The following is a 22097-nucleotide window of genomic DNA, read 5'->3' on the forward strand; positions in this document are numbered from 1 at the left end:
AATTTTAGACGTAGTTATCACGCCAGAAAGCAGAGACTTTCTACACAGCGTTTTGAGAAAGACGGCTTTTGCCTGATACGTCGCCGGCTGCAGTACTGCAATATATACTAGATGATTTGACTCACCATTTCGCTTGCGCTAAATTATACGCGCAGACAGCCCAGCCCGTTCGCCATCGATGTCCAGACCAAGGGTCGAAGCACCTGTGTAGCGTCGGTTATACCCTTGCCTAGTCACGGGATTCGGTTTGCTGACCAGCCCGCGCAGGTGGCCCAGCCAGGGCTGAGCGATCAAGTGCGGTCGAAGCTTCCGTTTCACTCTCGCCTAGTCATGTAATAAAGCAGCTGGGAGGCCCCGAGCGTCCGAAACGATAAGAAAGGCGGAGCATGATCGCCAGCGGCTGAAGGTCACTTGCGACACAAGAAATTACCTTGGAAGAGCTTTCGGCATAAAAATTTCTAACTCCGGTTTCTGGATATCATTTCGGGAGCACCACAGGGGCAAAGGCAAGATATTTCTGCGACCATAACTTGAAACTGATTGAATGTATCACTTGTAATGTACAAAGGCACGAATGAAGAGAGTGATCGAAGGGTTCCACTAGTAAATACGTTAGTGCGGCATCCGTGAGCATCCAAAGATGCAAGCTAAGGGCACGATTGAACCTTAATCTTCAAGTCTTGAATGGACGCGTCGCAGTGTCTTATCAGGTGTTCATTTTAGAGTGACGTTGCTGGCTTAGAAGAGTATCGCACGGTGGCACCGGATGCCTACAAGAAGGCCCATGGTTTCATTGTAGTCTTCGACGTGACAGATCAGGTACGTGAACAGTGAAATCTTCATACGTTGGAATCATTTTAGTGCGATAGTATGCCTTATTGCATAAATGCTACATTAAAGTATAAGTGAACTATCGTTTCTCGGAGATACGAACGCACGCAGGGAGTGGTTGTGGGGTTCCCATATCCACCGATGAATACTGCCTTGAAAGCTCTCACAACAATAGGGCTATATATGCTCGGGAACGACTCAAACTACATCCTTTTATGTATAAAATTTGAAATTACAGATTAGTACGATGATGAGGACTGATTAATTTCAATTGGCAATCGATGTGCTATAATGCACACGACCTACTTAAAAGAAGTTTATTTTTCAGATGTGCATTGAAGCGGTAGGGTTCGTGGAAACGTTTAAACGGAGAAAGAGTTCCATGGACGTAAAGATGATTCAGATTTAGTGTTCGTTTTATTCGGCTTGAGGGAAGCCCAAGCACCGCAAGGGGCACCTGAAGTATTCATGGGGACGGTATTGGCGGTACTTGGACCGCGCACTCCCATACTCCCGGTGTAGCAATCCGTAATAGCGTGTTTAAGGCGAAAGGCAGAAACCACAAACGCTGGCAGTCGGAGCCGTGGTAAAGCTCCGGCGGGTGGGCTCGCTGTCTGTTTACCAGGCAGGGAGCACCGAGACCTCTTCAGCTATCAGGGTAAGGCTGTCGAAAGTACCCCCATTCCCGTGCTTTTTATTAAAAGCCCTATGGTATTTTTAAAACTCCCCCACAAGCATGATGGGTTCCTGAAATGAGAGCACAGCGAAGGATCCTTTCAACCTCTTTCAACCATGATTCTCTCGCGATCCGACAGCCACCCCCGTTTTTGAAAGTTAAATACGTCGACAAATGTAAACAGAGGCCGAAATTCGAAAAGGCCTGAGTAATCAATGCGCTACAAGAGGAGAGTAGCCATCCGCCGGAGCAATGGGGAAATACCAACAAAACACATTAGCTTTACTTTTAACAGATCAAAACTTACTGAACACATCAATGCTGGTTTCATTAGGTGTGGAGTACGTCTTTACATACCAAACTCTCACCGCTGCTTCAAGAGCCAGCGGTTCGGGCACGGTACTTCTTTCTGCGGCAGAACAACCTGTGCGAAAAGCACCGCACAGGACCACGCCACTGACAACTGTGGCTCCACCACCTTAACTTATTGTAACTGCCAAAGACCGTACGTGGCATGGTTCCGTACCTGTGGGAAGTTGCAACAGGAAATTAAAATTATCGATGCCAAAGTCACTGAAAACATATTCCCAGAGGTGTGCAAGGGGTTCACCGATTCCACTCAGAGGAAGTACGCTGATGCAGGTCGCCGAGGGGCAGAGCGGCGTCGGGTTTCGGCCGGATTCAGTACCGGGAGTCAAAATTTCTGCCCCCCCCCCCCCCCCAGGTTGCCTAAGGCAGCCCAAGCCGTCACCACATCACTTGCTGAGCCAGCAGCGGTTGTGGCAGCAACAGTCACCTTCTGGAACAATGCCACTCCGTCCACTGCTTCCTTATCCTCCCTGCTTCCACTGCAAACTGCCGAGAAAATGGACACTTGAGGTGTCCATCTCCCACCCCTGCCGCACCGCCCATGACACCTGTGGTGCTCCGGACACCTCCGGCGGTAGCGGCTCAAACAACCTGCACCCGAACGGGTGCAGTCCATGGTGCCGGTCCACCGGATACCCCCAGAACAAGTGATGATAGGAAGGATGTCGGGCCATTCCTGCCTGAAACGCACCGCAAGGAGCGGCCTCCGACGTCCAAGACAACCGAAAGGCCCAAAAAGCCCCCTTCGACAGAACAAGATCCGAAAGAAAAAACTAGAATACCTATACACACACACACACACACACACTCCAGTAGCTGTTAAATGTCTCTAGTGGGAAGAGAAAATATCATCCAATGGGACTTCAGAGGGCTCCTTAGGTATGTTGAAGTCTATTAGTTATTGCATTCCAATCAGCCAAGTGTAGCGTGTCTCCAAGGAACACATTTAACCTCCAAGCGCGCAAGTTTCTTGAATAGTTACATGGTATTTAGGAAGGGCAGCGTATGACACCACCAAGCGTATGACACCGCTTGGCGTTATGTGATCCTAAATAACCTGAAGTCATTCAGTGATTTTTGCCATATTTTGAACACCTTTGCTTGTTACATGTCGGAGAGAACATTAGTGTAAGAGCCGGAAGATCAATGTCAAGGGTTTCGATACAAGAAAATGGCGCGTCATAGGGCGGAGTTTTAACCTTCACTCTGTTCATAGTTAAGATAAACTCTCTTGGTAAGGCATCGCTACCTACAGTTTGTTTTGTAGTGTATGTATAGGACGTCTAGATATTTTTTAATTGATGTAATATGTCAATCCCTGAACGAAAAGTCCAGCTCGGTGTGAGAAAACGTGCCAGCTGGGCAGACAAGAATGATTTTAAGCTAAATCCACAAAAAAGTACTCGCGTTGTCTTCTTCAGGAAGCGTGGCACTCATCCGGAACCAGACATTACTCTAAATGGCGTTTTGGGTACTGTCAGAAACGAACACAAGTTTTTAGGTATAGAGCTGTATAAAAAACTTACATCCATCACTCACATTAAACAACTAAAACATTAATGCCGAAAGGCTATCAACATTCTTAAAATCTGTCACACCAGTCCTATGAAACGGAAGAGCAACTCCTGTTACTTATTTTAAAAGCCTGGTGGCGTCTCAATCGGATTATGGCTAGGTCGGTTATGGGTCTCCAATAAAAACGGCTCCATAAATGCTCGACGCAGTGCTGCGCCTGGGCCTTCGCCTTGTGTGTGACGCTTTCGCTCGAGCCCAGTCCAGAGCCTCTACGTCGAGTGTAGTAAGTGGCCCCTCCATCACCAGAGAATATACATGGACTTGAATGCCTCAAAAGGCATGGCTGTGATTAACCATCCTTTTAATTCCAATCTTAAAGATACATTGACATGATAACTATTTTTAAATCATCCATCCGTTTCTTTCTCTTTCTCATTTTTAGACACACACAACATACCCATCATGAATTTTATGCCACCTTGTAATCTCGGCCTCGTTTCGTGCGATCTGTCGTTTACGGAACTCAATAAAAACAGGGCACCAAGAACTGCGATTCTGCAACATTTCTTACTTCTACAGGACAAGCACCAGGCAAAGAATTTTACAGCGATGCCTCGAAGGCACTATCGCTGACTCTTGGGCCTAGTACGGAGATAACTTTCAATTCGGTAAAACGATGAATGTAGATAACATTTCCATGGTAGAAGCCTACGTTATATAATTGATTTTACATGACATTATCTAACACCAAATACCAAAGTCTATTGTGTATGCGGACTCCCTTAGTGTTGTACCTGCTTTGTCACGTAGGAAGCAGTGTAAAAACTATGTAGTTATTCTTTCTTGTAATGCCATTATATTTGTATATATCTGAAACCTGGAAATGACTATCTGTTGGATCCCAGGACACTCTGGAATTGTGGGTTATGAGGTTGCAGATGACATGGCGGCCGGAGCTGCACTGCAAGGCACAGTTGACATAACAACAGTAACCTACACTGACATCAAGCCAGACAACAGAGAACACTTGGGAAAAACATGGCAAACATGTTGGACTGGACAGGCAGACAACAAATTGCACGTAATAAAACCACACTTGGGACCCTACACCACTGACAGACGCAAAAGATACACAGAAGTAGCCTTGGCTAGGCTACGGATATCGAACACATATGCAACGGATTCGTATCTGCTCACAGGATCTTCAAGACCTGTAACTATCTCGTTAGTGTTGCATCTTGGCCGTCTTGTGTGCAGTCATAAGTGATTTCACCAACCATCCAAAGTGCTTGCCCTTGCTGACAGGGAGAGTCACTGTTAATTTTTGATAAGGACTCTACTAGTCAGTGATCTTGACAGACTGCTCTCATCCTGTACGGCAATGATTGGGGCTGTCGGTCCGCATCTGCAAGTGAACAGTCTGTCTTGATTCACTCAACCGGCCAAACAGCATCCACCCACTAAATGGCCAGAGTCACTATCAATAATTAATGGTTCCTCTGTCTCGTCACTGAGGATAAACGGTTTGCCCAGTTGGGCGAAATCAACTATGGCTGCTCACATGGCCGTCGCAATGCGACACTGTTTAGATTGTTATTTGTGTCGATTTTGCCTAATCGGCATAACGGCTTCCGCCGAGGAAGGCAATGGGCTGCTGAGCCTAAGGACGCCGGTTTGATTCGCGGACACGATGGCCGGTTATCTGATAGAGGCGGAAATGGAAATCGCATGTGTGTTGGAGATTTCGGCGCACGTTAAAGATCCCCAAGGGGTACGAATAAATCTGGATACCTCCCATACCGCACGCCTCATCGCCTGTGTAGCATCGGCGGGTTAAACCTCACAATCAATCAATCAATCAATCAATCAATCAATCAATCAATCAATCAATCAATCAATCAATCAATCAATCAATCAATCAATCAATCAATCAATCAATCAATCAATCAATCAATCAATGAGACCCCCACATGGCCATTTCTAATGGTTTGTTACGTATAAATCGGCGAATAATATTCCACCTGCTCAGACAGCATCATTTTAAGTGTGAACGTTGCCCAGTGTTTCGTGGCTAGGTGATGCGAGGTCACTGGCGTCCGGGACTTTGACTGCCAAGTTGGGCTTTTCATTAAAGAAACAATTCCAGCCGAAGCTGCGGAATGGCTTCTTCCAGCTGGTACTAGTTGGCGATAAAGAATGTCGAGTACTGCCATTTATTCTACTTCAACGCGGAGTTTAATTGTTACAAACTACAACTGGTGTGACGTTGTTTATAAGTGTGTGCTTAAGTTTGTCTGTTATTCTAAAGTAATCTCCAGCTGAATGTACGTTCTTTCATCACAGAAACGGTTTAGCAGCAGCACCAGAGCGGTGAATTTTTAAATTTTTTTCTGTACGAAGAGTTTTTCTGAAACTACAGATTTTATAAAATTACGCCCACCTCCCCTCGCTGGAACCCTGGTGGGATGCAACGCATCTCATGGGGGCGGGGGTCGGAGCGCGGCATGCCGCTTTATATTCACAACGCCCGAAGGAGAGGAGAGCGCGGAGAGAGAGAGTACTGCACATGCGCAGCACGCGCAGCGCCGAGCGCAGCGCCGCCCACCGGCGCCTAGCAACGGAGTGAGAGCGCGCTGCGCCAACGCGCAGCTGTTTGGGAGAGAGCGTTCGCTTTCGGAGAGAGGAGAAGAGGAGAGGCGCAGCTGTGCGGACAACGCCGGACAGACGCAGGAAGGCCAGATGGGCGAGCATGAGATGCGTTGCATCTAATACTCTAAGTAGCACTGCGGAAACATCTTTTTCTTACGTGATTGTCTGTACGATCTTTTTATCCTGTTTTCATGCTGCCCCGACAAAACCATCCCCGCGGGACTGTCGAAATGGAATTCCGTTACGAAAACCTGTGATTTAAAGACATCATTTTTTGGAATGAATGACTGGCTCCTCCAGCTTGACAAGCTCGGAAGAAGAAATGTCACAAAGATATTAGTTGGGAACAAATGCGACATGAAAGCAGAAAAAGTAGTTTCCTCTCAGATGGCCGAGGTAAGTAACGATGTTTTCCCTTACTGCAATAAAATTCGAGTCAACCTTCATTGCCAGTTCAAACAAGTGGAGAAACGCATAGAAGGTTGAAGACCCGTTGAAGGCCCGCTGAAGACGAAACATCAGCCCTTATTTAGAGAAACTTATGTGTTGTAGAATAACACAATGTAATCACGCGATATTAACTATGTACATTTTTAAAATATTTTAAAATTGGGACAGCACCATCAGGGACATTAAAGACCTTTTACGAGTGCGAAGGCTAGACAATTGTCTTTTGTTTTTGTCTAGCCGATTTTCCACGTCTACTAATGTGTAGGTTGTAATCCGGATGGCCAGTATATCATGACAGCACGATGGAGTTGGAGAAATAAGGAACGGGGGATTTTAAAGTTGGAGTAGAGGAGCAAGATCAGCATCTGTGGGTGAGAGCGATGAGAATGGTAGGAAGGAGATGTGGGGGAGTGCAGAAATGAAATAGAGGAAGGAAGAGGAAGAGGAGCTAGGAGTGACGACACATTGAAAGTGTGAAGGAGATTGGAGGAGAGGAGGAAGAGGAAGAGAAAGTGTGAGAAAATGTAGAGAGAGGGTGCGAGGGGAAGGACTCTCTATTGAGCGATGCGAAAAAGGAGGCGTCAGAAAGCGTTCGTAAAAGTGAAAACAGATAGGAATAAACGCGAGTGGGGGGACCGCTAAAGGGGTGGAGCGCGGAGAAAAAGGGTTTTCAGGGATGGAGAAGGGGCACATTCTTGAGAGGGGGGAGCTGTAGGATTGATTCAAGGTGGGTTCAAGGGAAAAGGGCAAATAAATAAAACAAAAGATACGGAAGGGAAGACGGTGAGACGTACACCCTTCGTCAAAATTTTCTATGCCAAACCTATGCCTCCTGGACCACAGAGAATTCAAAGAAAAAGCTCCAGCTTTATATCTGAAAAAATTATTTGAAGACAGTAAAAAAGGTGTTTTCGCTACCTTTTTCTCTAACAGTTCTCTAAACTTCTCAGCTTCGCTGGGGACGCAAGTTTGTTCTTTGAATTTTTCTGTAACCTGCTCACTTTCGGCTTTGCCTGAAAAATTTTGACAAAGACTGTACCTTAGAGAGAAATGAGAGACTTTACGTGGTCGGAGTAGAAAAAACACTATCATCTTTGGGCATCATTTCCACCCAAGCTATGAGTGCGCTGCCATTTTGTTTTTGCTCCTTGAAGAAGCCCGGAAAACATCTGCTAAAATTTTAATCCGAGACCTGAACACGGGTTGCCGGCTCCCTTTCCGGGGATGTTTGCTATATCGTTTAAAAAATGTTGTGTATATTTACCCCTTAGTTATGTGAGAAAATGTAACCAATTTTAAGGGTGAGAAAAGAGCAGTTTATCCGGCATTGTTTTGTTGTTCTTTTCTCGGAAACTGCATCTCTCTTAGGTTCCTTTTCGCTTCCGCTGCCTTTCAGATACCTTACAGCTAAAATTTCTCCATCGCAACAACTTACTTTGGGGGCCACCAAACTTCACGTCCGCTTGCCATTTGCTTACGGTGCTGCTTCCGCACATCAAACTTGGGAAGAGCGCCCTTCAAAAGTCACGTGACAGCTCTTGAGGAAAAAAACTCGGGAGTGTTGGTACTGAAAAATGCTTCAACGTTGTGTTCTTGGGATAATGGATTATCACTAGCCTACATTTTACCTAACAAAAAATAGCACTGCGACACGACCGTCAATGTTGCGTTTCCTAACCACGAATTATGCGGAAACCAGTAGAGGGTTTAGTATAGTACACTATGGACATAAATGTTTTAATGGATTATACATTCCTCTACAATAGGAACTCGTGTAACGTCAAATGTATATTTATTTCCCGTGTTAAAGTATTGTCCTCCAGTGTATGTTTTGGGGGTAATCTTCAGTGTGCGATTTGCCAATGGGTTTAGTCAGCGAATTCACGATTGGACTCACCTCAACGAGGCAAATCTCTTCAAAAGCGTTCCGCAATCACAAAACGTAGCATGTTCTCTGTGGAATTCCAATTTTTAGTTGAAATTGTGTGGGACGTACGGCTAACTACCCTGGGCTACATTTCTCCGCAGGAGCTTGCAAATAGATGGGGCATCAGGTACCTAGAAGCCAGCGCAAAGGAAGGCACGAGCGTTGCTCAGGTGTTCCTGGCGATTGCTGCGGACATCAAGAATAAGCTGCCTCCGCGGCTAAAATGGCCCGAAAGTGATGCAAGGCAAATGGAGAATACCTGCAGTCCGGAACTAACCAACATGAACCGGACAAATGAGGCTGCTATCCTGCACCTGGAGGAAGTCATAGTGAAACGGGCTACTAATCCGGCTGATAGGCTACGCTTGGAGAGAATCGAAAGAAAGCAACCCAATCAAGCCCACCTTACCCCTCGTCCCCTACCCAAAAAAAGTTCGAAAGGACCGTGGTAAACCTCTTTGATTTCTTTTTCGTGGTGTGATCATCGACTGCAAGATAACGAGCCCTATTTTCATGATTTTGCATTTAAAATGCAAAAACAGTAATAAGCCATTTGTTCCAGGTCGTCCAAAACTGAGAAACAAGGACATTTCTTCGCTACACCACACCCCGCTTGTATACACACTGATGGCACCTGACGATAGACGGGATATGCGAGAAAGTGGAGAAGTACAACTTGTACTCAAATTTTATAGGGCGTCTATAACAGGCCCTTCAAAATCCCCACACAACGAAAGCCTACCCACAAGATTCACCAGAATGTAACAAATTTGGATCTCACTTGACAAGAAGGGTGACTTGATAGCGTAACGCTGCCGTGCTTGTCTACCCCCTAAAATCGGTATTTTCTGCATCTCAAGTACGCAGCAACTTATAAAGGGAATTAATGCTGCCATTTCTTGTTTTTACAATATGCCTTAGAAGCTACTCGTCTGTTAGTGGGTTTAAACAGGTTTTTTAACAGCGGAACCCTTGTGTTGCCGCCTAAAAAAGTTTTATAGGAGATATAATGTGCAGATGAAAAACTATTCGAGGAAATTGGTGACGAAATGATTCCCGAACTCTTTACATCACCTCACTTGCAACACTCGAGGGCCCAGTCGTTAGCAATCACACGTGCGCTAGCGTTGTTCAGGCGCTCTGGCGTCACACCTACTAGCAAGACAGCCTTATTGTGGTCGGATAAAGGTAATTTGTGCCTGGTTCTCGTGGCGTAGAGGTAATTCCTGGAGGTCTTTCATCTAACATTTTATTCAGAGCAAAGTGTCAGCGCATTTTTTGAATTGCTTGGCATTTTCAGCTTACCACCTAAGTTAGTGGAAGCAAAAAATGAAGTTTCCTTATCTCCTCGATTGGGTGGGGTTCAGTGTATATTCATAGCGTTAAACATAGGACCTGATCTACCGTAGCGTGTAATGGCCCCAGTTATCCGTCTACCTACACCCACTGGGCGTTAAAAGTGTTCTACACGAACCGAACTACAATATGAAACCTCCGTGACTATATTTGAAGCTGCTTCCAGAAGCAATTTCACGAAGGAGTACAGAAATGTGTACTTCCGGAGCACGAGCTTTTGCAATGACTGTCATAAACACTGTGTGCTTGCATTTATTAGGAAACAATTCAGAAATTATTGAATTGCAATCAGCCATTGAAAGCTTTATGGTGAAAGGTGGCTGGATGATCCAACGGAGTGTGTTTACATCCCATTGTATCAGCTCAGTCCCAGAACCCGTAATACAGATGGCGTGGGCTTCACCCCTGCCTCCGAATTGTGGATGAGATGGCATTGTCATTATTATGACCGAATAGACCCTAGAAAGTAAAAAAAAAAAACAAAAAGCAAGAATATGAGTCCCTGCCGAATAAATTGCACTAGAAATATAAAAGACATACAAAAGCTGACGAGTATTCGCAAAGTTAGCGTAGAGAAGCTGCAATCCCCAGCATCCACGTTTGGTTGTCTCTAACTTTTTTAAATAAAAAATTAAAGCACAAGTTAAGGTACCAGTTTTTGGGCAAGGGATGGCAAAAAAACGGGAGAGATAAATATAAAAGCTTCATAAAACGGGTAAAAAGGGTCGGGCTGGGATCACATTTATCAGACGAGCCTTTGATGAAAACAAGCGAATACATTTATTTGAAAAGAAAATTGAATGACTGGTGAAAGGTGGGAATCGAATGCAGGGCGCATTCATAATGCGAACACAGCTCCATGGCTCCAGCTAACGGTGAACCTAGCGCATGCGTTGCGTCCTTCAGGCTGAAAGAGTATTCGACACACGTGCTGAAGCCTACGCCAGTAATGTCGGCCAGCTAATTTTTTCAGTAGCAATAAGGAATTTACAAAGTACGTCAGTGCCAAGTATCCCCTTTCTCGACGGTGGTGCGCCATAGTCAACCGAGAATCATACAAAGCGAAAAGGGCGCTGTGCGTGAGAGCACACGTTCGGTAATTGAACACTAATGCACAAAAGTGAGAGGAGAAGGTTGGCAATTCCGCAGTAATGCTTTAGCACTCACTACACCGGATGCAGTGGTCAAGTTTCCTCATGCTTTTTAAATTAAAAGGACATGCAATAACTGGAGGCGTTGTGCTGGACGCGTTTGGGTGAAACATTATTTACATCACGTTTTTTGTTCCGCATTGATAGTTTGCCGATACACTCATGGGAGAAAGAGAACTGGCTCTTATAAAAGAGACGGAGTTTGCTAACCGAAAAACGATAAAAGAAGGCACGTAAAAAGACGGCGAGGCAGAATAGAAAGTACGCGGGACGTCACGCTTTCAATTGTGTACTTTCTATTCTGCGTCGCCGTCTTTTTTTGCGCCTTTTGCCGCGATGTATCAATACCAACTCGCTCAACTTTCCATCGTGTTTACCAAAAATGTTTCGAATTATTCCGGTTAGCCCTTGCCGCTATCCCATCTTGAGCGCGCTGCTTATTCTCAAGGGATTATTCTCGCCCATTTTAGGTACAGATCTCAGCAGGCGTTGTTCCAACAGGAACAACGGCCGCTGAGAATTAAGAATTAAGAATTTCTGGATAAGCTCAACGGCACGGTTTACAATGTCTGTCAGTAAGAACATGTCACTTCACTAGCTCCTCTGACGCACTGGCCCTGACGCACTTTGGTAAAAAGGAATCGTGGTATTGGTTTCTTTCTTGGGTTATTCGGGCTCTGAAGAATAATGATTAGTGTCCGTGAAATCGTAAAGGATGTGCGAATGTGCCCATTTGGAATGATCATTTAGGATACAGTAGTTATTGTAATTCAACCCATTGTCACTACACTCGTGGGATACAAACACTTGAACTCGCTACGGGAGAAAATTATTCTGTTTCAGAATGCAGGTTTTTTTTCATGATTTATGTTCTTGCCGCCTGGAGAAAAATGCCCAAACATAAAAAGTCGCGGTCATCACTTGCCATTTCTAATATTAATTGAAACATTTTTATTGAGGTACCTGGTTCAGTCATCACCAAATATCCTACCCTGTCAACTTGCATTGTTTTACAACAAAACTATTAAACACTAATGAGTGTTTATTCGGTCCACATTGTTTAGCATAAGAGCTGGCAAAATGCCAAGGGGCGTAAGTTTAATAACACGTGCCCTCGTAATAACGCTCGGAACGCCAACTTGAGCTGTCTTATTGGTACCTGTTCAATATGTCGTATCTTCTTATAACAGTGTGAGCTACGAACTTTTTCCAATACTCTTTTCTTTTCCAGCGACTATACTTTCAATATTGTCTTGATTGGAGATACTGGAGTGGGGAAGTCTTCTCTGATGGTGAGGTTCACGGTGAGTGCTTGTTCCAGGTTGAATCCCGTTATTAGACGTTGTATGTTTTTTTGAAATTCATGTAAGACGAAAGTATTTGCCTTATTTGAAGTGATCAATATTGACTGCGGCATCGACACGAACTCCAGAAAAACCCCAGGAAGGCGAAAAGTGAACCCAAAACGGTTGGATAATATTTAATCGTTTACAGCTTAATTGTTAATTGATTAGTTTTTTGTAATGACTAGCAACATGTACAAGAGAAGGATGAAGGGGAATCGAGATAAGGCAATAAGAAATGAGAGGAATTATGGTGGATTAAGGGCAATTAAGAAGAAATAAAATATTACACAGTACTTAGTGACTGATATCAATAATTAGAAAGAAATTATTAGGGTATAATATGGTGAATGAGGATAATTATGTGTGATTCAGATAAATTACTATTCCTAAGGTGAGATAAAGGTTGAATGAATTCGGATGGGGAGAATTAAAATGAATTACGTTTATGAATTTGGTTATCACGGCTACTTATTGATAATTTTTCGAACTGTTCGTTTTCTTCCAGGAGAACCACTACTCAGAATTGAATGTCAGCACTGTTGGTTTGGACTTCGTAAGTTTTTCCTTCGGTTATTTATTCGACCTAACAAAAGCGCCATCGGCATTCTCTGTTTCAAGGATTTAATGATAGCGAATGAAAGTGCATCCTTTGTATGCTGCTAAGCGGGTTCTTTGTCGTTGGTACAGTCCATGAACAGTGGGCCGACGTCACAACATTACGTTACTCGCAACAAAATCGAATTTACACCTCAAGTAGCACAAGACAGAAATACATACATAGAAGTCATTTGGGTTGAGAATATAGAGTGCAATACTAGAAAATTTCTCCAGGGGACAGTCTGGTGACAATTAACAGACAGTGCTGCGGATTCCAAACTTGAAGTAGAAAAAGAGTGCCCTAAAACCATCGGCAATAAAGTACTAGTCTAAAAATTGCATGCGCTGTACATTTCAGTAGACAAACACTACCGCTCAACTACCAACTACCCAAAGTACTTAAATAAAGGCAAATATCTAAGTGTTTCAAAAATTAAACATGCGTCCTACCCCAACAAAGGACCTAAATAACAGCTACGACGAGGAGCAGCAACAACACTACAAACAAACGTTTTAAATGAGAACAGACGTAAATATAAAGAAGAATATCGAACAGTTTCAAATATTTTAAGCGTCCAACCGCAATAAAGCTCCTAAGTAGCAGCTGCGGAGAAAAAACGCGAACTACACTGCAAAGGAAACTCTTTTAACAAAACAGCCAAGGACCGCAATATTTTGGCTTGAGTCTCACCCAATCAGCATAAAATACTGAAGCGTCAGTAGTGAAAATTCTTTAATAATGCTTCCGGTTTCCTCTCAATATGACTGATGCTCTTGAAAATTTATCGATTTCTTTGCAATAACTGGCTGTGGAAACCGCCGTGATATATTACTGATGCTTGCATAGGGGCCCTGTTTGAAAGCCGGGGTGCGAAAAGTGGCACGCATGGGCCGCTACCTTTATGCTGTGATCACAACTGGATGGGCCTATGCGTAATGATTGTTGCTACACTTGCTTTTTTTCTCGTCCAGCTGCTCTCCAAAGACATTGCTCAAGATTCACTAACGATGTCTGCTTATTGCTACTCACATCGATTCTGCGGAAAAGCTTGGGAGATTATTTGAAATGGTTCAGCCTATGTAACTATAAATAAAGCCATAGACATTCTAGTTCATTCTTTTCCTTCCGGTATTTGGGATTAATGTAATGTGCCATGGACCTACGGAAACTGTTATTACAAAACAATATTTATTTGTCGTCTGCGCAAAAAAATGTTGTTTTGATATAACAGTTCTCCTAGCTGGCTCTGACGTTGCGCCAGTACGTTACCCACTCATCACATTCTATGAGCTTTCCCTCCTTTTTCTCCTCGTCTACGCCGTCTAATATTTTATTTACGCCTGTTGGCTTGCATTCAAGCAATGTTACGGCGTTTTTTTGCAGAAATCGAAGATTGTGGAGCTTGAAGGTCACACCGTGAAGTTACTAATTGTAAGCACCTTTAAGAAACAATGTCCTTGAAGAATATCGGTTTTAACTTCGCCATTTGAAAGTTGGGTTTCGTAGAGTTCGCTTTCGGTGAGTAAATGATTTGTTAGTTGCAGCTCGATTAGGGAAAATAATATAGCAGTCGTGTTTCTCAACAGGACAGGGCCACCAGTAGGAATACTAGCACTGTGCGAGTGTCTGCATATATTAGCTTGTGTTAGTGAACGCAACAGTTAGTACAATCATTTAAAGTAGTTACAGAAGATTGCGATTGCCCACAGAGAAGCTTAGCTGCATATTACGAACTGAGATATTGCAAATTGCCTACAGGGCGTTCTACGGTCGGAAATGGAGTCAGGAGGCTTCAGCCTGATTGAATAAATTCTGTCATAAAACTACTTTAGCTCCTATGTCACACAATCCTGCAGCTATTAGGTTGGCTCATTCGGCTTTGAGTGGCATACAATTTCGGAATTTTATTTGAATCAGCATCTGTACACGTATATTTCTAGTTTTCCTTTGGTCAGCGCTGATTTGGCATATTTGTGTTGACTAGCTTTGCATTACTGCATAGTAAGACTATACAAAAGTTTTATTAAATCTTCATGACTTTCATCGCCTCTCGTGATGGCCTGTATGCATCTGGACTCAGAAAAGTGCAAATGCTACCAGGAAACAAATGTTAAGTTTAAAAAATCCTGTCACTGAAATTGTATGTGTTTTGTGAGAGCAGACGAGGCTTCCAGACTTTTTGTGACTAAAAGTATTCCATTTCACTTTGTGCATAAATTTCCCCCTGTTTTGGGATTGAGTGTAAGGCTGCATATCCCGATATAAAAACTAATGCGAACATTTTGCTCTATTTTCGGGCTCCTTTTGTTAATCTTGCCCATGAAGATCAGTTACTACTATATAAATGCACGGTATTAAACAGTCCCTCCATTACGAGGAAACTTCTTATAGTCTAAAGAAAGGGTTCCTGTGGGCGAAAACTACCGACGAGACAAGGACTCTGGCAATGCTACGACCCGAGGCAAGAACTGAGCGACGTGATTTTGACGTGATTTCCGTGAAAATAATGGCTACGCCTTTATTCCTTGACTCAAAAAGTCTTTTGTGTTACCATACCCAAGACCATAACGTTATGCTTTTCACAGACCTGGGGCCTGAGATATTCAATGTTATCAACAAACAAAAAATGCTGACAATTTTGCAAAAATTTTGCACAAAATAAAAGTAGAACGAAGCTTAGCTGAGCTCCCAACCCTCACGGTCTGAAGAACAGCCCGAGATTTGATTGTTCTGATTTTTATTAAAATACACACATATCTACCTACCTACCTACCTACCTACCTACCTACCTACCTACCTACCTACCTACCAACCTACCTACCTACCCACCTACATACATACATACATACATACATACATACATACATATATACATGCGTACATACATGCATACAAACAAGCATACATACATACAGACGTACGTACGTACATATATACGTATATACCTAAATACCTACCTACATACATACATACATACATACATACATACATACATACATACATACATACATACATACATACATACATACTTACATACATACATACATACATACATACAGCGAATCAGAAAATGGAAACGAGGGGCTGCGTGAAATAAGACAGAAAATAAGGGTTGGCAGTCAAGAAAACCTCGGAAAGCAAAGGGGAGGTTGTGGTGGGTCATAGAAAGAGATGAAGAATTTTTTGAGTCGAAAAGAAAGTGGTGAAAAAATCCCACCCGGCGGGCATTTTTCCACCACTTTCTTTTCGACTCAAAAAATTTTTCATCTCTTTCTAAGACCCACCACAACCTCCGCTTTGCGTTCCGAGGTTTTCTTGACTGCCAACCCTTATTTTCTACATACATACATACATACATACATACATACATACATACATACATACATACATAAATACATACATACATACATACATACATACATACATACAGTGAGTCAAATTGTTTAGGCTACACTTGACGTTTTTCGGGCGCATAGAATTCAAACCACATGCTTAATGCTTTACTGTGACCGAATATTTCAGGACAGTAGAAAAAGTTGTTTCCTTTAGATTTTGGGCCTAAAATATTTCAGCTTTGGTTTAAGGGTAAAGGTATACAAAAATGTTTTTGGGTCGTCGGAACTTTTGGCGTGATCAGAAAATTTTCCCGGAGACTATACATGCATGCCACTTCATGTCGTTAATATATTGGTGTGCTGCGGGAAATTAGCCGTGTATAAAAATGTACCAACTAAAAGGTGTGTGGAACAACCCGCTTGGAATAATTTCAAAAAATTATCTTTTTGATTGAACTTGAAATAAATAGGAGCAGACACTGAAGGACACTTTTTATTGTTTTGTTAGCTGGCTCCCTCTGAATGTACAGCGGCTGTACATAGTGTTCGATGACTAAATTTCCATAATCTGCTTTCAGTTACCTGCTTACAGGAAGCAATGAGAGCATTTGAAAAATCTTACCCAATCTGTGCAAAATTGAGTTGTATAACTATGATTTTTTCGGCATAAAATACAAATACCGTGCTTTGAACCCTCTAATATAATGGAAATATGACACAAATGTTTTTTTCTGTAGTAAAAAGACAGAACTTTGACAGACATAATTTTTCATTAAAATTTCTTCGTCCCTCGTGTACTTATTATTTTTTTGCCTTTCTGCCAGAACAGAAACTATCCATGTTACATTGGTAGAGTAATGTCAGTTAGCGTGCAAGTGGGCAGTAAAAAAGAAACCTAGGTAAGCACCCTCTATTTCCATACGTTTGCACGAAGGGCGGTTTAGCTTCGGAGCCTTGTTATAGAAAACTTATTTGTCCAAACAAAAAGTATAAACGCGGTCGCTTGATGCTGCCTTTTCCTGAACATAGATAGTTAGGACAAGTCGTTAAACTTATGCCTGAAACTTGGTGCTGTTCTACATAAAGAAAAAATAAATATGTCCCTGTAACGGAAAGGTGCTAATCAACAAGGCTTGGGAGTAGGTTAGTTGGTGTTTGAACATCTTGAAGTGCAGAGGTTCACTACCTGACAAAGGTAGAACAGGGGTAATTCTGTTCCTGTGTTCGTGTGTATATTCGTTATATTCGTGTGTAATTCCCCCGGTTCTACGTTCTCGTGTCAGGCAGCGCAACTCTGCACTTCCAGGTGCTAATCAAGGTTACATATTGGCTACTAAGGGGAAGCAGAACACATATATCTCACAGACACGGGACGATAATTAATTAGGTGGGGGCTAATGATTGACACGGACAGCACCGAATAGGAGTGACGGGATATTTAGGGGAAAGGGGGACTCCAGTAGGGGTAAAGAACTATGAAGATGACTATAGGACAATGCTATTGCTGCTGCTGCCGAGAGTTATGACACGGGTATTTTCGAGAGCGTGCACAGAAAGCTGAAGGACGTTTCTGAATTCATTTTATTTTTTGTTTTAACCAAAGACGGGAATAATTGAATCCTAGGCTATTGATCGGCGAATTTCTAGCGAAGCACCATGGTCCAAATGTCAACAAATTATGACAGCGACTGCCCTCCTCATGCTGGACGCTGTTGTTATGGCGCATCGGGGGTGCTGGTTCTAAAAAGTGACAAATGGGGTTGAATTTGTACTCTCTACCATGCTAAGTGCACCATCATCTTCATCATCATCCAAATAAGCCTTCTCAGTTCCACTCCAGGACGAAGGGCCCTCCAATTGACCTCCAACCGCTGCTGTCCTGCACCACTCGAGTCCACAGTTTACCCCCCGAAGTTCCGTATTGCATCCGTCATCGTGTATTCGTATTCCCGTTCTTCTATACCAATCACCTAGTATCTATTCTGCTAACCTAATTGTCCACCGTTTGTCGGTTCGTCTCACTACATGATAAGCCCAAGTCCACTTCTTTTTCTTCGTTTGAACTATGATACCGTCAATTCGTGCCGTCTGGCGTAGTTTGGTATGCTCCTACCTCGTGCACTCGATCTACAATGCGGATGAACTGAGTTCTGGCGTAGGCTCGGTCTCATCCCTCGTCCGGGGGGCTCACCACCACTATGTTCTGGTGTACATTCGGGCAGAACGTGTCTGCCGCGCCGTCTTTCCTTGATACCCCCGCTGCCGCGCGAACGGCCGTCGCCACAGTCGCCTGAAGCTTGGCAATGTTTAGGCCTCCCCGAGGCCTGAAGACGGTTTTTATGTCTTCGCGTGGTGACACATTCGGCATTTTAGACACCCTTGCCGTAGGGGCGAGGACTCTCTTGCCGTACTGGTTCCTTTCTCGAGGCCGAGATTACCGCTCTGGTGTCGCCGGTCGCGTAGCCTCCTTGCCTAGGGTTTTAGCTTTTCGGACTACGTGTGTCCAGCCGGAGCCCTCTAAAAATCCTCGGTTATAAATTTTTCTCCCTCCAGTTCGACTTGCATCTGGCTAATTCCGGGGCCAGAAGCCGCAAAATCCTCCACCGGAGACGCCGTCTTGCTCGTAGAAGAGAAAGCCATTGCGTAAGCACCGCTGGCCGTCTAACCCTTGATTTAGGGTTATCGTGGCGGCCGCCGCTTCGAAACTTCCCGGGCTCGTAAAATAAGAAATAATGGCTTGCCTGTTGAAAATCTGGTCTCCCGGTGGTGCGTGGACAGTCTCTGTCGATTGGTACTAGTTTCGTGGCCTTGCATCCACTTGGCGCGTCAGAGGACTTGTACTTGGTGGAGCCGACTTGAATCACCACTGCTTCGGTTAGCCGCCTGGTGGCGGATTGCGGTCAAGATGGTATGGTAAACGCTACGACTACGAGCCACAAATAAGAGCCTTGTTTTTCGTCTTTTTGAGGTGTGAGGCGAAGACTCCGGAAAGTGCTAGATGCATGCTGGAAGCGGACAAAAGCCTGTGAAAATACCTATATTGGTGTGGGTAGGTATGTATACCATTGTGCCTCTTGAAGCTCTTTTTATATATTTCCAGACGGATACGGCGGGACAAGAGCAGTTTCACTCCTTGACATACAGTTACTACCGCGGTGCGGATGGCATCATCATTGTTTATGACGTCACAGAGAAGGTATGTTTATACTGAGGTCTTCTTGATCTTTTTGTTTATTGAGTGATCATTAGAGTGCTCTAGTACTTCCAGAGTGACACTGTGGTACTGCCAACAGTGTGGTTTTTTAGAGTGTGACAGAACGCTTTGTAGTTCCAGTGCGAACGCGACGAATAATTCCAATACATCGCTCCACCGGTATGGTCTTATTGACGGGTGGAGTCCTGAGGTGGAGCCCCACCCTGAGGTGCAGCCTCTCAAATCACGCACCCTTTGTTGCTCCATCTCTCAAACATGTGGACAGATATAAACCTTGCGAAAAATCTTCTGCCCAATAACTGACTGCGGAGACTATTCAGCTTTGTTGGGAAACAATTACAGCGCCATAAAGGCAGCCAGCATGGAGATGCACGACGGCAGAAATGCTTGTCCCGCGTGCTTCTTTTTCGTCATAGCCCTTGTTGCGGTCTAAGGTTTTTAAATACACATGCACCAACTCGCCACCCGAGAGAGAGAGAGAGAGAGAGAGAGAGAGAGAAAGCGAAAGAGAGGGAGAGAAACGTTTATTTCAGCTTTCTAAAGAGGGAGTGGTTCCCTATCCCGGGAATCCATGACATGAGCAGAGAGCATTCGCTCTGGATGCCAGGAGCTGCTGTACGTCCAGATGGTCGCTGGTCACCAGGTTCTCCTACAGCTAAGGGGTGGGAAGTGTCTTTTAAAACAGAGCTTTCAGCGTCTCACTGATGATGTCCGTAGATATCCGTACGCGAAAACGCCCTCCAGGAGAGCGAACTTTCTCTGCCGATGAAGATAATTGTAGATGGGGTTTGAGACCCGAGAGGGACACAGATAGAATAGATATTTTTAATTATAGAATAGAGACCGATGTATGAATATCGCCCCATAGAAGGCAACTCTAGTCTCAGATGCCTTGAATTGAGAAACTGCCCTTAATGTGGTTGACGTGCGGCACACGGAGCAGGTGACTCCGTCGTGCGATGGCGTGACGTATGAAGGCCTGAACGTCATGTTCTGAGGTGAGCGTCGCCATTCGTTACTTACAGCTCGGTGAACAGTGAGAATGACGTTGCTCTGCATACCTTAAGCTGGTGTGCCGTAGGATGTCAGGCCTAACGTCGCATTTTTAGGATTGGCATCAGGCTTATTGTCACATTTTTAAGTTTAAAACCTTCAACCTACGCACTTTAAAAAATACTCACTTTGCGCCAAGCAGTAGGTGCCGAATCACACCGTACACCCCAAACACAAATGTTATGCCTATGTAGTGCGCACCCCAGACTAGGTGTGGGTACTCCAGAGAAGTGGTACGTAGCGCCAGATTAGCACATACTCACAGTGTGGGATTGGTCAATCAAAGAATCCAACACGTGAAAGCTTTGCGTTCAGCCGTCGTCGTCGTTAAACGGATGGGTGCACGATTTTTTCCGGTCTAGCTACGTGCTCTCACCAAGTCACATCTGATGACCCTTCCAGCGTCATCCGCAAATTTCTATCACGAGTGAAAAAATGACCTATTCAGTGCAATGTGCGCACCTCAGAGTTTGTAGATGTAGTAGTAGTAGAAAGGTTTATCTCGCAGAGAAATGGGTGTGGTTCATGAATATGGAGTCCGAGTGACGTAAGATTTAGCGATCTCTGCCCTGGAAAGCAGTAGTTCTGGGGTGCAGGACGTCGCTAGAGCTCAAGTTCACCCGCAGCTCGGGTAGGAGAACAGGAGGGGAAAGTGGTTGAAGGCTGAGTTGTGAGCACACCCGGATCTAGAAACTACCCAGCACTAAATCTCTTGTCAGAAAGAGTGGATGCGTGTTATGGGTAGTCTTAAAGGTGCAAGCAGTGTTTGTTCAGTTCACACTTCACACCAACACCACTGAGCCCTGCATGATTTGCCATTCGCATTCAAAATGGACGTAAATAAGCATAATTCAACCCATTATACACACGTTACTTTGGACGACACGCGGCTCTTTATAGGAGTGCTGAATGTGGTCCTGCTTTAACTGCGTTTTTTTTAACCACACTCAGGGATCGTAATAATACGGTTAACAGTGTTACTGACGCAGTATGTATTACGACAAAGTCTATGGAAGTAATGCTGTTAAAAAATTTTCCGTCACTAGTTAGAGGACTGTGCATAATTTTTGAGAGGGAATACTATAATGCGGACATCCACATTTGTGAACTTTATTTCTCGATACTGCGCGACCAAAAAGTTTTGATGTATGGTCATTTTAAAAAGAGTCATTGATACAAAGGAGGGCGATTGCAAACTCTCCCACCTCGGGACCAAAGAACAGAAAAACAGCATAGCCTGTCCCCATCACTTGCCGAGGCGGGACCCATATAAAGGATGCCGAGGCAGGGTCGTGCACATTTGTAGGTTTATTTTAGGTATCCCGTGAAAGCGGTACTAAACCCGGGTGAGGCAAAGGGCCGGCATGCATGAACGGGGAAGTGTGATAATATAGAAGGTAAAGAATGATGGTGTTGTTGCATCTAAAAGGTGAAGGTATTTTTCCACTCTAACAACAATTCACCATTGCAGGATACATTCGACAACCTACAAACGTGGCTGGAAGACATATACGCTTATGCTCGTGAGGATACCGACAAGCTCCTCGTGGGAAACAAGCGCGACATGACGGCAGAGAGAGTTGTCAGCCACCGTTCCGCACAGGCAAGTGGTAGTTTATAAGTGCTT

General features: G+C 44.2%; 1 protein-coding gene across 9 annotated transcripts in view; it reads left to right on the forward strand.

Annotated features, from left to right (window-relative positions):
* Positions 1–22097, forward strand: part of LOC144150073 (uncharacterized) — a 57565-nt gene that overhangs the window by 27620 nt on the left and 7848 nt on the right. For 6 of the 9 annotated variants that reach the window (XM_077681876.1, XM_077681879.1, XM_077681875.1 and 3 more), the window contains 8 exons: positions 724–819; positions 6305–6436; positions 8519–8865; positions 12156–12228; positions 12776–12823; positions 14252–14299; positions 19304–19399; positions 21942–22073. In XM_077681876.1, the coding sequence (XP_077538002.1) occupies positions 724–819; positions 6305–6436; positions 8519–8865; positions 12156–12228; positions 12776–12823; positions 14252–14299; positions 19304–19399; positions 21942–22073 (972 nt within the window). The remainder of the gene's footprint in view (positions 1–723; positions 820–6304; positions 6437–8518; positions 8866–12155; positions 12229–12775; positions 12824–14251; positions 14300–19303; positions 19400–21941; positions 22074–22097) is intronic. The other 3 variants (XM_077681882.1, XM_077681883.1, XM_077681880.1) reach the window with 2 other exon arrangements.

Source organism: Haemaphysalis longicornis, unplaced genomic scaffold (assembly GCF_048455015.1).
Source record: "Haemaphysalis longicornis isolate Haplotype H1 unplaced genomic scaffold, Haemaphysalis longicornis Haplotype H1 scaffold_8, whole genome shotgun sequence".
NCBI lineage: Eukaryota > Metazoa > Arthropoda > Arachnida > Ixodida > Ixodidae > Haemaphysalis > Haemaphysalis longicornis.